General features: G+C 25.4%; 1 protein-coding gene across 3 annotated transcripts in view; it reads left to right on the top strand.

The window, feature by feature from the left end:
- The window catches only part of LOC112591193 (transmembrane channel-like protein 3), a 63724-nt gene that overhangs the window by 11303 nt on the left and 34164 nt on the right, over positions 1-18257 (top strand). For 2 of the 3 annotated variants that reach the window (XM_025334924.1, XM_025334926.1), the window contains exons 2-8: positions 9807-9933; positions 10825-11005; positions 14975-15215; positions 15296-15484; positions 15594-15832; positions 15939-16130; positions 16339-16587. In XM_025334924.1, coding sequence (XP_025190709.1) covers positions 9807-9933; positions 10825-11005; positions 14975-15215; positions 15296-15484; positions 15594-15832; positions 15939-16130; positions 16339-16587 — 1418 coding nt within the window. Of the gene's footprint in view, positions 1-7531; positions 7619-9806; positions 9934-10824; positions 11006-14974; positions 15216-15295; positions 15485-15593; positions 15833-15938; positions 16131-16338; positions 16588-18257 lie in introns of those variants that run through there. The other variant, XM_025334925.1, reaches the window with a different exon arrangement.

The following is an 18257-nucleotide window of genomic DNA, read 5'->3' as shown; positions in this document are numbered from 1 at the left end:
GTATACTTACTTAAATATTTATTATTTAATAATAGGTAATTGTTTTGCGTTAAATAAATCATTTTTAATACAGAACTTTACTTATAAATGTTAAGTTTTAAATAAATATATATACTCATATTTTAAATTATAATATTTATTTTTAATTTTTGTGTTGATTATTTGACGTGATCGCGTCAATTAATATTTGCACCTATAGTATATCGATGGAGTTACACTAAATTTTGTAGGTTATTTAACCTCATGCTACAAATACTTTCAAAAATCATTAAAATAATAAATAAATAGAAGAAGAAATATACAATTCACCTCGTAGTACAGCACCGCGTCGCCATAGAATTTTATAACTATGGTCTATAAATAAAATTGGAAACTTGGCGATGGCGGTGATGATAAAAATTATGGTTATGTTGATACTCGATTAAGAGATTTAAGATTTATGGTGAAATTCGTTTTTGTATTAGGGTAATTTCCATAAATATTTTTTTTCTGGATTTTTTTATTTTTTCTATTTCTTATGATTGGTCATAGTATGACTTGGGGAAGAACGCCTTTAGAAAACCTTAACATAAAAAAGGTGCCGCGAGTCAAAAAAGTTTGGAATCGTTGTGACGTCATAGCACATATTGTAATAAAATGTTGTTTATATTACCATGCCAATATAATACACACCCACTTATAAAAAGAACGATAATTGGGATTTTTGGATTATATTATAAACTGGATAATGTTTTAAAGAAAACAATTCTGAATGAATACGTACATGCATATTTGGTTACCCATACAAACCGTAGAATATTTTATGAAAGTTTAAAATTATCTGAATATTGTATTACGATTGCTTGAATACAAACTTTTTAAGTTTGTATGAATATAATATGATCATACAGAATTACAGAAAGATTGAAAATGCCAAAAATATTTTGCATTTTAATTAATTTTTTTTTATTAATAAAAAATGAGCATTGAATTATTTTGCGATGATAATTTGATAATTATCATTTGAATATTTAGAGTTTGTCTAATACATATTATACATATAATATAAAAGTCATGATTCCAGTATATAGTTTGAAAGCTACATGATATGTCATTATGTTATGTGGTTATAATATTACAAAAATAAGTCCTCAAATATCGCGTCTCAAATTACACACTCTAATAAAATTGAAGCTTATATTTCAAATATTTTCTATAATGCAGTAGTGCAGTTTATCATAGAAATAACTGAGTGCGTTTCATTCATCAATAATACCGAATTCAATTAGTGGCTACAAGTGGTAAATTAGGTAAATATATTATAAATTACAATACAATTTGATATTGTCTTGATAGGAAAGATGTATTTAATATTACACTGAATTATTAATTTAACATCCATTGATGTAAACAATAAATTTTATGTTAAAAATTACGAAAACAAAATGTGGGGTAAAATTCTATTTGCAATAATTAAAAATCTAATATTATTATTACCCGTATGGATTTTTATTATTATATTTTTTTTTATCTTATGTTCTGTTTTTGTTTTATTTTATTTTTTATTATTTAATATATTTACCAAATAATATTATTATTTAGAGTATATCTTTTTGGTGATTGGTTATTTGGATTATTATTCATTATAATTGTGATCAATAAAATTCAATATAAGGTTGTCCTTAATTCATTTATATTTAATCATTTTTAGCACAAGTGTCATTTGTTAAACATAACTAGTTTATCTAATTATTTATATGCGGGAAAAATCAATAATTTTTACTTATAAAAGGTTATGAGCTGTAAGCATAACGTGTATAGTAAAAAAAAAAAAAACAAAATCGTCAACGTAAAAAATATTGATGATATAAGTTTGATTAAAAAAAAAGAACAAATCAGGGTAGGGTAAAAAAATTTGCATATAAAGCTTAAAACTGTGATCGATAATTCTGTTATGTAAAATTTAATTAAAAACTCGAAGAACTCATTCTATTGTAGATTTCAAATGTACCTCGTAATTAATAAAAATCATCCTGGAAAGTAAAAATTATTCAGAGCTGATTCTGTGTCAGATTTTACCGCAGAAAAAATTTAAAAATGTATTAGTATTAATATGAGTAATTAATTTTTCTATAAGTAATACGAAATATTGAACTGATTTTTGTCAAAAATATTTCAAATATTATGTATTATTATTGTTATTATTATATGTGTTAATATTGATAGTGATGTACTATTGAATAATATTTATAGGTTCATGAAATAAATAGCTTAGTTAGTTTAAATATTTTGAAAGATTCATTGTTTATAAAATATAAAAATATATATAATATTGAAGAGTTCCGTGCATTCGTGATTACAGAAATCAAAACCATTCTAAAATCGTTAAAGAAATAATCGTTTAAATATTCATATTTGTTAAGTTTTGATCAAAAAAATATTGAGTATAAAAATTAAAAACATCTTTTCAGTATATTCGATATTTAAAATTAGTTTAATTCTAACTTTATGATTAACCATGAGGATTATATTATCATATTTTCAATAATATCGAATAAATATTTAAAATTTAAATAAATAGATAAAGAAAGCCAAATGTATTGAAAATTATATCATGTCTAGAAAACATCGATTAAAAATTTAGATTTTAGTTATAACTACATGTTTTGTTCATTGTTAAAGCAATACACACTTTATATATACTGTACTTATGAATACTAATAGATATTTAAAGTTTATTTGTTAATAATGTTTGTTTTAATTATTAAATTAAAAAAAAAAAAAAAGGAAATTTTATCTTTAAGGTAAAGCTTAGTTCTTGCGAGTAAAATTAAAAAAATTAATCGGCCAGGACACGGGCAAGTTGTACTTCAAAATAGAAAAATAGGTATTGCGTTTAAAATATAAGGGTTGTTATTTAAAAAAAAAAAAAAATAATAACTTAAACACATGTTGAAAAAAACTTTAATAAATTAAATATACCTCTGTTTTTATTTTACATGATATTGTAACGTTAAATATATCTAATTAATTTTGATAAGATTTATTATATATATATATGATTTTTTACAATATATTTAAGTATAAATGAATAATCACCAAATATTTTTTTTTAATTCAGTTGATTACTAAGTTTAACATGAACAATGTTCTTTTAAACATTATATTTAAGACTTCGATATATTTTTTTTTGACATTGCAAAAATATAATATTACAGTAGAACCTCTCTAATCCGTCACCTTTGGGACTGGGAGTGTGGTCTGAACGCGAAAAAGGTCGAATTATCAGAATATACAGAACATTTTTTTATTTACATATTACATACAAGATTATATCAGAAATTTATTATATTTTACATTACTTAGAAAAAAAGTCAGTTATAAATTTTTGTTTAGCAAATGACATTCTAGACTTAACTGCAATATTCCAAAATACGTACACCGATAGAAACGATACGAGAGAGGTCGGAGTACTAATTATATTAAATAATTAAATTACATAGTATTCATATCGATTATACTATAGTTGGATCAACCGGAGCGGCGGACCAGCCGAGGGCGAATGGGAGGGGTTCTACTGTAATGCAATGACAATATCTATACTTAATAACCATGAAAGTTAACATAACATGAATGTAGATTATAGATGTAATATTATGTTCTCAAGATTTTGAAAACTAATGGGTTCTAACACTTTATATATTTTATGCATATTAGTATTTCAATGAGAATATCATGTTAACGTGTAGTAAAACTATGGTATAATAAACGAAATTATTTGAACTAGTATCGTTAAGATAGGAGGAAATGTCACCATTTCGTTACACTTTTCTTGGGAGAAAACGCTAGGCAAAGCATATACAATTTTTTCACTCGATAAATAACTTTCAATACACTAAAAAGATCAATACAAAATTACTACTATTATGGTACTCAAAAACATTAATTTAATTCATTTTTTTCTCAAGGATAAGAATGTCGAGTTTATATTGTATAATGAAATAAAGTATGAATAGATTGTGATAATAATCTGTTTATACCAGAATAATGCCAATTCTGAAAATATATGTATGTTTAGGTCATTGTGTAAAGTTTTGTTTGTGACATAGCAAGAATAAAAAACTATTAATCTTAATCATACTGATTTAGACCAAAGAGCAAATTGGACTTTTCAATAGGTACGTTAATACTTTATAGAACTGTTGGTTGAATTAGTAAACGGTTTTTTTGTTATTACTTACTATTGATTTTTTATTTTAATTCTGACAATATTATAACTGCTATGTGATTGTGTATCCGTTATATTTATAACGATGTGAGTTGAAATAATCTTGTTGAAATATTAGTTATATGCTATTATATTATTGCTCTATCGTTAATATACGGTGAAAAATGATATTTTATTTGGATGATTCGTTGATTCTAAATTTGAATTTGCAATCGAATAATACATAATTAATATAAATTATGGATTTTTATACATAACACATTAACATGTTTTTAGTTTCTATGCTATATTTAAACAAAATTATTACCACTTCTCAAAATCATCATTATTATTAATATTAGGTTTAGTTGTATATCCTTTAAGCCTATAATATATCCTAGATGTCAAATACCTATTATTTATTACTCAATTTAATTTAATTTTTCAACAATATTTTATTAGCTATGCAATATTATAATCTGTTTGATAATTTCAATTTTAATAGTTAAATGGATCTCAGTTTTTAAATTTAAATATTAATTATAATAATAATGTATAAACCAGAAACATCTATATCTATATATATATATATATAATAATGAGATTAATAAATAACTTACTAGATTAAAATCCATTGTAATTTTTTACAAAACAATCTACTTTCATTTTTATATTACAATATACCTCTTACTCTAAAGGTATATGGTTTAAGTAGTGTCATTTTTAACTTATGTCATAAATTATTAACCCAAAAAATAAAATATATTAATTAAATATTGATATTATTTTTTTATTTTTTTAATTTTTGATTGATTTCGATTTTAATATATATCTAGATGATTTCTAAGTTATATGCACTATATAGTATAATTTGTACTATTCCATACATAACATGTTCTGTCTCACACTATGAACATTAATTTGCTCATATGACATACTCATGAGTTCATGACCTACAATTGCATATATTATTATGTTTTAAAATTATTATTATAGTATTATATATGGGACCTCTTAATTGGAAGTTATAGTTTCACGTGACCACGTGCCATGCATGTACTGTCGTGTTCACTGTTAGTGAGTTGTGGCTCAATCCCTAAATAAAGTACGAGTTGCGGCCATACATTAATGTATACATTACATATATACTATATTATATATTCACAACAAAATCAATTTAGAACTTAGAAGTGTAATAAAAACACGTAAATATTAGTTTAGTCACGAGGCTCCTACGACTTTTGCACGAGTACGATCGCACACATAAGAAACCGATCAGAAATATGATGATTTTAACGCGACTGTATGAACTTGGTGTGAAAAAAGTACGAAGCCGAGTCTGCGGCAACAACGTTAAGTAAAGGTCGCATGGATAACTTCCCATACGTATCGAACATTTCATTTCGTATCGAACATTTTATTTACCGTTATTCGTTTATCGTTATGTATATTCTCATAGATAATGATAATTATTTTGGCCGCAACTCACATGCAGCTAAAATATTGTGGGGCTGCAGCTAACCTACACCTAAAATATTATCGGGACGCAATTCACTGGTCTCTAACACCGGAAACGACACATCGGGTTGCAACTTACCCACAGCCGTCGTGTTATTTCCTAAAACGTTTGATATTACGTACATTCCCATCATGATATGTATTGTTAATCAAAAAATTGATGTATAATGATAAGTATTACATTAATTATATGTTATAGTAATATTTGTTACGAAATAGCTGAAATAAATAATGATTTTGTTTTTTAACAATTTGAACTATAATTAAGTATTTTATTTGTACTATACCAAGCTCATACTTGTTTATTATATACATCAATTTAAATATCAGTTGAAGTTTAAAGTATTTGGGTAGCTTATTTTTTAGAACAGTATAGATTATGTGCAGAACATAGATTTATGTATTGATTTTTCAGTGACGTATTTCTATTTTTTTTTTTTTTTTATGTACGGTACATTTAGTTTTGGAGATTTAATCTAAAATATTCATAGATATGTTTGGCAAAAAATATTATTTAATTGATAATTTAAGAGAATTAAAACTAAGAAATTCCCAGTAATTTTAAAAACTACCGATAAAGTTTTAAGTAAAATGATAGTAAAACGTAAATATTTACATAATGTTTTAATAAAATGTAGGTATTTATTTGTTTTTTATTTTTTTTGTAATTCAATTTTTGATACTTTAAAATATTTAAAATAATAAGCTATTTATGTAAAAAACCTATTCATATTATACTTTATACTATGTATTTTTGATACAGATCTGTTCAACCTACCAAATTAAGAAAATTATAATTATAATGTGAATGTAACGCAGTATAAACTATTTTTAAAAATAGACGTTGATCTGATAATTTTAATATACAAGGATTTAAAATTCAATTTAAATTGAATTTATTCGTTACACATTACAGTGAATTATTATTCTTAACCGTGCGTTTACAACATTGGAAGCGTAGTCATATAGGTAATATTTGTAATAAGTATTTATATGTTTTAATTTAAATTTTGTTTCAATAACTATTCGTGGTGGTTGATGGGAAGGTCGACGAGAGAGTAACATTTTTTTAAACATTATTTACTTACCATTAAATAAGTAAAATAATCACATACTATTATAAATTATAAATGCAGTATATTATTATTAAAAAAAAAATATCTTTAACATTATTAGGTTATTACTTAAGAAGTATGAGTTATAAGTTACATTTTCACAGTTAGGATATCCAAAACTATTTATAACTGGTAAAATTTTCCAAGAACATATATTAATTGATAATTCAGTAACTTACTTTTACCGTGTAACACTTGTACGTAATAAATTATTTATATATTTTTTTATTTACCTATAAGTTATAATCGTGTATACCTGAAAACAAAGTTCTTAAACAATCTATTATCCTACCTCGCGTGCACGCTTATAAATGGCCTACTCAAAGATGAGGTACACTCAAAACGTTTTATACAGCGGAGAAAGTTTCCTATTTTTTTGTATCATTCATGGTTCTTATACTAGGTTAAATAATGTTTTTTTATTGTTTTTAATTTTTTAATTACGTTTATAAGAAAAATTAGTAGTTTCGTAGTATAATCTAGTCACAATATTGATTATGGGCTATTGAAAAAAAAGGCAAAACTGTTGCTTTCACCCTATCACTCGATTTGTAAAGGATCGCGTGAGAAGTCGGCTGTACAAATTAATGTATGTCGTTGTTGTCACTATTCCTATAATATAGCCCTTTGTTGTTATTATCGTGGGTGTGGCATGACCATAGTACTATACGAGTATGACTACTTTTTTATTTCTACTGTGATTGTAGTCGACGTTAGACTTATCCCTATAATGTCTAGATCTATCTGCTAACAAAGTTTTATGGAATTCAAATAAGAAAAAAAGAACATGTCATAAAACGTAAGTACTTGCACATTTAGCTATGCTTTTGCACGGTGTTATGATATAAGGAAACCTATTCAAATTGAGTATTATGCTCAAAATAATTGGGAATAAAGTTTTTAAATAGATCTATAGGCTTTGTATTAAACTTTATAATTGTATATTTGTTATTGTTAAAATCAGTTGGTGCGGTGTTCCGATAGTAATATATCACTGAGGATTAGTATTAACGAGAGGAGAAGACGTTCTGTATGGACCCCATATTATTAATAATAGTAACTGAACATGTATATTGGTTGGTATTACCATCATATTTGAACAATAATTTTAATGTAATGATATATCATACCCTATAGGTCCCATAAAATAGATCATAACTGCAGTAATACTTGAAAAATTCATATCATATATTTTTAAGTTAAGTTTTTCTTAACATTAAAAGTAGCTGAGTCTTAAAGAACTGGTCAAAATTTCTGTGTTTTTTTTTAATATTTACAATTTGTTATTCTAGAATATTATATATGTACTAATTTTAAATATAATTAATTAAATAACATTAGGTTTATATTTACTGTTATTGCTTATTATCATTTAACAATATTTTATTGCATTAAATTTAGTTTGAATTAAAATATTAATTTTCACAATTCTTACATTAAATTTTTATCCAATAGTTGTTTTTTTTTTAATTTTAAACCATCAAAGTCGAAAATAATACGAACTTAAAATTACTTTGATATTGTATTTTAAGTTTTATATACTATATTTATTCTCTTATAATTGTAATTAATATTTTGTAATCTGTTCATAAATTAATAATATCTTTACTTGTTCTTTATAATATATTTGATTAAAATATCATAATATAATATTACGGGTGTGTAATTGTTAGTTATCAGAATACGTTATACTTGCAAGGACTTTTGTGTATTTGGTATAAAATACAAAAAAGTAGTTAGATTTTTAATATTTTACTTATTAATTAATTATATTTAGGTAATTTTTACAAATTATAAACTGCTCAAAGTTTTTTTTATAGCCTCTATCCAAACCTTTTATTTTCGTATCTAATGATAATAATTCAGAAACGACAGAAACGACAGAAACTTTAATACTTTTTTGAATTTCTATATCGTTCTATATCTGACATTTTTGAGAACATCTTCTCCTTAACAATACACAAAAATGCTCCTCATTTTAAAAATAAAGAATTTTGTATCACCATAAGATTTTACCAATAAAAATATAGGTATAGTAAATACTAACAAGACGACTCAACAATATAATACATTATACGAACATCCACCGACGTTTTCGATGGATTTCTTTTCGATACATTAACAATTGGATATTATTTTTTAATAATAGTCATATAACCTAGTCATACAGGCACGTCCTCCAATCGGTGTTAATTCATTCAGCTGATCAGCAGTGTGTACACATAATATTTTACGCGCATATAACACGTGTATATATTCCGGAAATCCGCAATGTCACACCGACACAGCATTCACATCCGCGGTGTTGTTCGAATGTCACGGAGTCGATTGTCGTTTTTATATACGAGTACGTGCAAAATGATAAATTACTAAGTCCTGTCCTTACTACGCTCGCGGAATTTCATCAGGATGGACGCCGCTGATTGCGTTCGTAAAATCTAAAAACGACACAAATTCCAGATGTTGGTGGCGGTGGTTGCGTAATAATAATAATTTTACTGTTGCACCGCGTAACGTTTAATTAACTCTGGCTGGAGTCGTAGTGAGGGGGATGATGGACGGTAAGGGTTCTCCAGGTCGAGGGTGATAGGGTTTTTTTGGGATGGTGTCACGGGGAGGGGATGTTTAATCTGCTTAATGGTAGCACAACAACCGTCAATTATTATACTATGTCGGCGAGACGTTGCACGCAATTTTGCCTAAAACGGACTCGCGTGGCATCTCCTTCCCCACCGGTCGAACGACGTTCCACGCACGCTGTTTTGTATATTATTACATAACTTATAAGCATTGTACATTTAATAATAATAATTTTTATAATAATATGTATATTGTACAAGTTATCCACACACACACACACATGCTGTGTGACAGTAAACATATAAAATAGTTTAAACATTTTGAGATTTTATTTGCTTTGAAGTAATATAAACCATGCATGACTACATATATACATATATTATGACTGTAATGAATGAAAATTACAGGGGATAACGTCACAGGGTCCACGTGATTCGTCGACAGTAGAATTGTTTTTTGACGACGACATGAGTATTAGCAGAGGACATTCGGTAGAAAAGGTTCGGTTTTCAGCCAGCCGGGCACATTCAGATGGTACGTGACATAAGTATTTGTTCAAAATAATTTATTTAAATGTTACGGGCAATGCAAATTATTGGGCGATAATCCATTGAGAAATTTTACCCGTTTGGAGTGACCCATATTAACTCTAAAATAATACGTAGACAGTATACTTAAAAAAAAAAATTAATTAACAAAACCCTTTATTCAAATATTTATCTTTGTCTACAATTATTTTTTTATATTTTTAAAAATACATAATATTTTAACTATAACGCTATGATTAAATAAAAAATGTAAAAATTAAATAAATATAAGATATGAACATAATATAGTGATATATTCACCGGCATATTAGTAGTAAGACAATTTTATTATTTAGACTAACATAGTAGTAAAGATTCAGAATATTCTACAAATAGGTTATTGGCTGCCTTTAACCTATATATTGTATAGTTAATGAAATAATTAATAATTATAATACATTGAAACATAATATTATATCATGCAACGTGCAATAATTAAGTAAAGTGTAATATATTTTTTTTTTTTATTAAAAATATGTATTATACATAATTTTAAAACATACTTAATTTAAAATTATACATGGACGAATTTGCTTGGGTATTTCATTTACTTAAACGACAATAGTACCCAGAAATTATAGTATACCTTATCTGATCATCAGACAACAAAAATAGTACACACCACTTCTGACAAAAGTAGTATAATTGAGTATATATTCCACCCATAATTGATGTACAATTGATAAACAATATTGACATGGACTTTACAGTATTATTAATTAATCAGCTATTTAATAGGTATTGTAAAAATTTTATTTCATTGAATGTATTAGACATAAACTTTGTATAAATAATAATAATAATAATAACGTATATTTTTATTAATTGGCTTTTTTAGAAAACGATGAGGATTATTCAGCTAGTGTAAATGCGATACTCCATAAGCGGCTTAGCGTTAGGAAAGGCAAACACCTTAAGCAAAGAAGATCATCTTCTCCCGTGTCTTCAATGCTAGCCGATGACGCTAGTTTAATATCAGATCGAAGGAGATCGTCAGCATTTACAACCAGTTCTGGAGAGTGAGTTTCAAAGCATTAATATAAACTAAAAAAGTATACTAAAAGATTATAAGATTATAAATTATAATTCATCAAATCAAATTTGAAAGAAAAAATTGTAAATTCATAATTTGAATCATTAAATGTATTGTTTTAGTTATTCTCATAATGTGTAAATGGTAGAACTGACTCAATAAAATTAGTAAACCTGAGAGACTTTATTAAGTTTCTTCCGGGGTTCCTCAAGAGAGCTTTTTTTTTTATTATTGTATCATTATTTTTTAATATTCATTAATGATAATGACTCAGCAGGGTGTTTAAATTGTGTGAATATGGAATTTTTCGTTATTTATACAGACAAAGCTATTATAGTACTCCAACAGAAATTAAATAGATTCTTCGAGTGGAGTTTTTAAAAAGGTCTAACTAATAATGTATTCTTAAGATGCTTATATTGAAATAATTTACAACAAATAATTATGCGTAATGAAATGCATTTATGCGTTGTAAAAAATTGAATAAGCTACTTAGTTTGGTTAAACGTGTTATAGAGTTTCTTAGTAAGAACTATTTTAAGATTTAGTACAATAATTATTTACGAACCCCTAATAAACAAGGTTCAATTTTTAAATTAAAATTCTCAAAGAAGTTTCTTTGAATAAGTTTCCTTTTTGTTAAATTATATCTCCTTAGTAATAACAATTATTCGAATAGTATGATTTATTATTCTTTTACGCTCAAATAATGACATTTAGGATTTTGAGTTTTTTTTTTATTAATAATATTTAATTTTAAAACTCAATGTACGAACTATGTTCCTACTTTAAGCTTTACTATTTAATTATTTATTATATTAACTATATACTCGTAATCTTACTTTTTAGGGTGTAGCTTTTTAAAAAAATATATAAAAAAAAGTTAAATGTAGTTTAAACAGTTTTCATAAGTTTTAATTAATTTATAAATAGAATTAAAAAATGTAAAATACATGGTCTATGATTATTTGGCTTTTATGATGTTGAGAAATAAGAGTTGAAGGAAATACAATCTAAAAAGAAAATATATTAATTCGTACTGGGTAATTGTAATACATATTAAGTATATTATCTGAAATCAGGTCGTTATTTGATAAAATGTTTAATTTCCTTAGTCAAGACTGTTTAAACGATTTAATATTTGTTTCTAAAACATAAAAAATTAAGATATATCTATTAACGCGTAAAAATAAGATGAAAACTTTTGTTTGTATTTTGTGTTCAATAAAATTGACAGAAAATTAAAATGAGATTTCATAGCTTGGCGTTTTATATATTACTGATGTTGCAAGAAAATTAGAGGAGAAATTTTTCACTGTAGTTGGACGATTTACTTATTTATCAATTTCACTAAACGAAAATATAAAATGTGTTAAAATATTTATCTTAGTTATGTTTCAATCAAAATTCTTGAAAATCAAAGAGTATACTCTATATATCGGGTTTGGGTTTACAAAACGGTCTTCGTGTCCTAATTTGGTCACTATTAAAATACACGTAGTTTTTCTTTATTCATTATACTTGGTCAGTCGAAATACTGTTTAAATGATAACACGTTTTACATTTAAAACTGTATATACTATTACTCTATATAATTATTTTATTATGTTAATTTCAAAATGTAGTGTTTTAAATTATTTTTAACTGATTTAAATATTTTTTATTTAAAATCAAAACCAATTATTAAATCAGCTAAATATTTCTGATTTATAAAATGTATAATTTCTAGGTACAATTCACAATTAAACATATTTTTATCTAGAATCTTGACACATATATTTTAATTATTTTTATTAATGTTTAGATATATTTATGCATAGCAGTAGTTAAATTTATAAAAATTTGTATTGTGGGAATATGAATAACAGGGAATATTAATAATTTTGAAAAATTACCAAGATTATTTTGTCTTACCTTACAAATTACATATAATTATTTAAAACATATTTAATAAATCTTTGCCATTGTAAGAATGTACATAATTAATTGATATATTTTTTGGTAATAAAATATGAAAAAGATTTGCGATCTTACTTATGGTAATAGAGCAGTTTTGTGGAGAATAAAATTTAAACGGGAATTATTGAGATTGTCACCGGTTAGTATAATAAGTGGTTGTCAGCAAATTCAATGGTTTAGTCATATAAAGCACAGAAATGAGGAAGAGACAGTTAAAGCGGTACTGGAATGGTATTCTACAAAGAAGATACCTCGCAGGTGACTCTTGAAAAAATTGGTTGGATACAGCAGAAGAGGATCTCGAGAAAATAAGAGTAAGAAAGTGGAAAACGATAATTTGTAACAGGGAAGAATGGAGGCAGATTTTGATAATGGTGAAAACTCTTGAAGAGTAATAAAAAATGCCAGAAGAAGCAAAAAATTTATATGTTACGTTTTAGTCAGTTTATTTTTGTTTGATTAAAATATAAAAAATATAATAACATTATATTATATTAAATCCTAAATTCTAATTAAAGTACTGTAACGATTAGTTTTAGTTTTTTTTTTTTTTTAAAGATAGTATCATAACATTAACATTTTTTTATTAAATGAACGAAATAGTTATAATTTTTATTTAAAAATAAAATATTTTTAATTTTAAAAGTAGTTTAAATTTGAAACACTATTCTTGTTTTGATTGAATACTTTTGCATTCCATTAATCAAATTTTATTTTTGACAAAGAAGTTTTACATTTATTATTACAAATTACATAATTTTTATTTTAGTACTTTAGTAATATTATCAGTAGTAATTTTAGTTAAATTATTAAAAGTTCACTAATCTTCAATAAGTTATAAAATAAAAAAGTAAACTATTATTAATGTTTAAAAAAAAAAGAAGAAGAAGATATTTAGAAATTAGATATTTTTTCTAATTTTATACATGTAGAAGAAAGTATTTTTAACAAGTATGGTTCGCATAATTACTTTCAACATTATCTTTCAGATTCAATTGTCGTTACGTTGTGGTTCATCAGGCCCTCAGGAATACTCTATTCCCTCTCGTATTTTAACTTTTCTTATGATGTCAGAATCAGTTATAAGTAATACAATTTGATGTCATTTTTATGCTTTCTAAAACTGTATATTACATTTTAAGTCTGTAGACATTATAATATACGATCTGAAAATGTTAGTATAATTTAATTATTTATAAATATTGTGTTAAATAAGTTAATTTTATTTCGTACTTGTGTAAATTATAAATTATATACGGTTTAATGTCTATAAATATTTCAAAGAGAAAAATCTTTTAGTTTTTTAAAAGTAAATCTTATATTATGTGTATACGAAATATGTTAGATTTAACGGGTTCACGTAAAATGCGCTTCAAAAGTATATAATCCATTTTGCTCACGTGTATGATTTGGTCCAATTTAAAATATAGAATAACTCATCTCTCGATTAATGCTATTTGGATATATAAGAGACAGAAATAATCCGTTTGATTCTGAGATAGTGCGTCTAATGTTGTATTATAACTTATAATTATAATTTTATCTCTAATTATATGCGTAAAAATAACTCAAAGGTATTAATTAATAACCTTGATTTTGCGACAACGACTGATAATGATAAAATTACAAAAAATAACATGGATAACACTATAAATGTTTATAATTTAAAATAATAAAAACAATTATTAAAAATAGTTAAAAATTAATGTTATCTATCTCGTTTATAAAATTAAATTTTCATTTTATCAATAAGGATTTTGTAAATAGTTTAGTATAGCATTAATTCAACGGATTATAACAGCAACTCGTGGCCGAGTCAGATAGTATAGGTATATTTTAGATACAAATTATTTGTATATTTTAAAAATGATATGTTTATTCACAGTATTTCATAATATAAATAGTGCAATGTATATTATTAAATTTTTGGTTGGAAACATTATGCATTGTATAACAATTAAATAATGATTAAAATATAACCATCTTATCTTTACAGTACGGCGATTAACATCGAAGATGCTGGTATCTCTCAAGAGCAGATACTTGAAAACATTCGTTTACACAAAGAGGTATTAGGCAGTGTCCGTCAACAACCGTGGTCCATACGGAGGAAGATGAAATTGGTTCAGCAAGCCAAAGAGTATGTTAAGAAACACGAGGGTCAGCTACAAGAACGTTTGGCAATGAGTAAAAGTACGAGAGATATCATGGCGCGGTTTCACATAGTCTTAGTTAAAGTAATACGATAACATAACGAAAATATTGTTAATGCTTCGGTGTTAATATAATATGATAACGGTTCGCTGTAAAAATATAGCAATGGCAGCACAGTAAACGGGAGATGGCCAATTTCATAAGTCAAATAATACCATGGGAACTAACGATCAAAGAAATTGAATCTCAATTCGGCACGGTAGTCGCTTCATACTTCACTTTCCTGCGCTGGTTGTTCTGGGTGAACTTTGTCATATCTGTGTTGTTAGCAGCTTTTGTCGTCATACCCGAAGTACTCGCAACAATTTAAAAAAATCATATTATGAACTTCTAAATCCAAATATCCGCACCTGAAATTAAAAAGTATACCAGTTAATAATAATTTGTTATGGATTTTACAGATTTTGATGACCAATAAGGTGGATACCGGAGAACGAAAGACACTGTTGCCCGAAGAGCAAGATACTTCTAAGGAATTAATGACTTTGTTGAATTTTGAAGGAGTTCTACAGCATTCACCCATATTTTACGGCTACTATTCAAATCGACAAAGTTCGGATACCGGATACCAGCTACCCACAGCCTACTTTATCACAGGGCTCGTTGTTTACATTTACAGTTTCGTGGCTACGCTCAGAAAGTATAAATACATATATATATATCTAAACATACTACCCGAAATTCGAACTACCATAATAGCTGTTTTAATGTGTTCTTATATGTTCGTTGTATTAATTGTTATATAGAATGGCCGCAAACTCTCGTCTGAGCAAACTATCTGAAAAAGACGACGAGTGCATTTTTACGTGGAAACTATTCACCGGGTGGGATTACATGATCGGAAACGAAGAAACTGCTCATAATCGTATATCGTCCATTATACTCGGTTTTAAAGAAGCGTTGCTTGAAGAAGCTGAAAGAATGAAAGACAAACAAAAGTAATAAAATATCTATCAGAAATCTGATTTTTTACACATGCGTAATCAATCATTGAATTAAATTAAAATTATATTTTATGAGAAGAAGGAATTATATTTAATTTTTAGTATGGTTTAAGCTATTGTCCTAATTGTTAATAATTGTACTGATACTTTTCGTTACTCAGTGCAATAGAAATATATTTTGTTGTATTCACTTGTTTCGTAGTTGGAAAGTGATGGGTCTGAGAATATTTGCAAATTTGAATATGATATGGATGTTGGGAAGTTCGGTTTATGCTGTCATTTTCGTAGTAGAAAGGTCTACAGACCAAAATATTGAATCCGATTTTTGGAGAAAATATGAAATCACATTTGTCATGACGCTTATTGGCACGTTCTTTCCGATTGCGTTTGAAGTGTTGGGCGTGTTGGAGAGTTATCACCCCAGGACAACTCTTCGTGTACAATTAGCTAGGTAGGTATATAAAATCCAAATATCTTTTATATACCTTTGCACATGAAAAATTTACATTTCATAAAAAAAACTAGTTTTTTTTTTTAAAGATAGAATAATAATATACCTGCTTATATTTACTTAATTTAAGCATACCGCATTCGTCTTTTTTTAGAAGTATCTGGAAGTTTAAATTAAACCTTAAATATTTAGATTCATTCATTATTATTTGAAAATAAAGTTACTTTTATTTTTTGTAGTAGGTTAGAAAATCTCATTAAATTTTCTATTTATTTTAAGCACAGTATTGATGTTACTGTAGTAAAATGGTTCCAACATTTTATTTTTAATTGAAACACTTTTTAACAAACATAATTTTAAATTATTTAAATTATTATATACTATTATATATAATTATATATTCTATTAATTGCATTGATGAATTTGTTAGTTACAAAATGAATGCAAAGCTTTGAATTTGTATTTTTAAACAAATGGTTAATAATTGAGTTATTTTATAATTTATATTGATCTTTTGAAATATTTAAGTTTGCAGTTTATATTTTTATAATCTGGAAATAAATTAATTTTATTAAAAAGAAAACAGAATATTATATTTTGTTTATATAAGCCAGGGTTTGGGTTGGTTTTTTTAAAACTATTTTAATACTAGATTCATTATTAATGAAAAAGAATAAAATAACGGACGTTAAAGTCTACTGTTAAACAAGATTTAAATTAACCAAAACGAAAAAAATTCTTTAAAGACAGCGATAGAATTTTTTTCAAATAATTTTCTATTAAATTATGTATTGTGGTTCCATTTATACATGACTTCTTGCGTTAACGAAAAAGTGGCGTGATTCAATATTGAAAAATAAATTGAAAGTAAATTGCTCCAAAGTACCCTAACATAATTCAATATTTTCGCAACGAAAGTACATAAACAAATAAAAAATACCTACTATAACGTTAAGGAAATATTACATGCGTCATCGTCACTGCTTTCACATATACTAGTATTTGTTACATGTTGTATACGGATGATTAGAGACTTATGCTTTTTTTTTGAACCTTTATATTAGTGACCTTTTTAACTATAGTATAACAGTAATTTGATATTGTAAATTATGTTGTAATATACTTTCGAAAGACTTAAAAAAAAAATCATAAAATTATAATAAAAAAATTTCAAATTTGATTGCGTCACTAAATATTATTACCATGATATATAATTATTAATAATAATTTATTATGCATTAGTCATTGTTGTTATGTTTTCATAGTTTATGGAAAAATATACTCTTAAATTTAAAAAAATATATTAAATTATAATCTACATAAGTTATTTTTTTTTTTTTTTTTTTTTTTTTATTGTAACCTTAGTTATACTATTAGGTTCGACAGTTACAAAGTATACAAATATTAGTTGAAAATAGTAAAACAATAAAAGAGAAACAGATACAATTGTAGATAAGAGTACTGATATAAACCAATTAAATAATTAAATGTATATAAAATGGCCAGATATAATTAAGGAGGTGAAGTATTTTTGGAAAGAATTGTATTTTGGAGATTAGATAAGAGCGAGATTATAACATAAGTTAGGTTGATTAAAAATAAATAAAAAAAAAAACAATAAAATATTTTAGAATAACTACACTCAAAATTAAATACAAATATTACAATTT

This window comes from Melanaphis sacchari, unplaced genomic scaffold (genome assembly GCF_002803265.2).
Source record: "Melanaphis sacchari strain LSU unplaced genomic scaffold, SCAv2.0 Contig12_pilon_pilon, whole genome shotgun sequence".
NCBI classification, from domain to species: Eukaryota; Metazoa; Arthropoda; class Insecta; order Hemiptera; family Aphididae; genus Melanaphis; species Melanaphis sacchari.
This window is presented reverse-complemented; position numbering and strand designations above follow the sequence as displayed.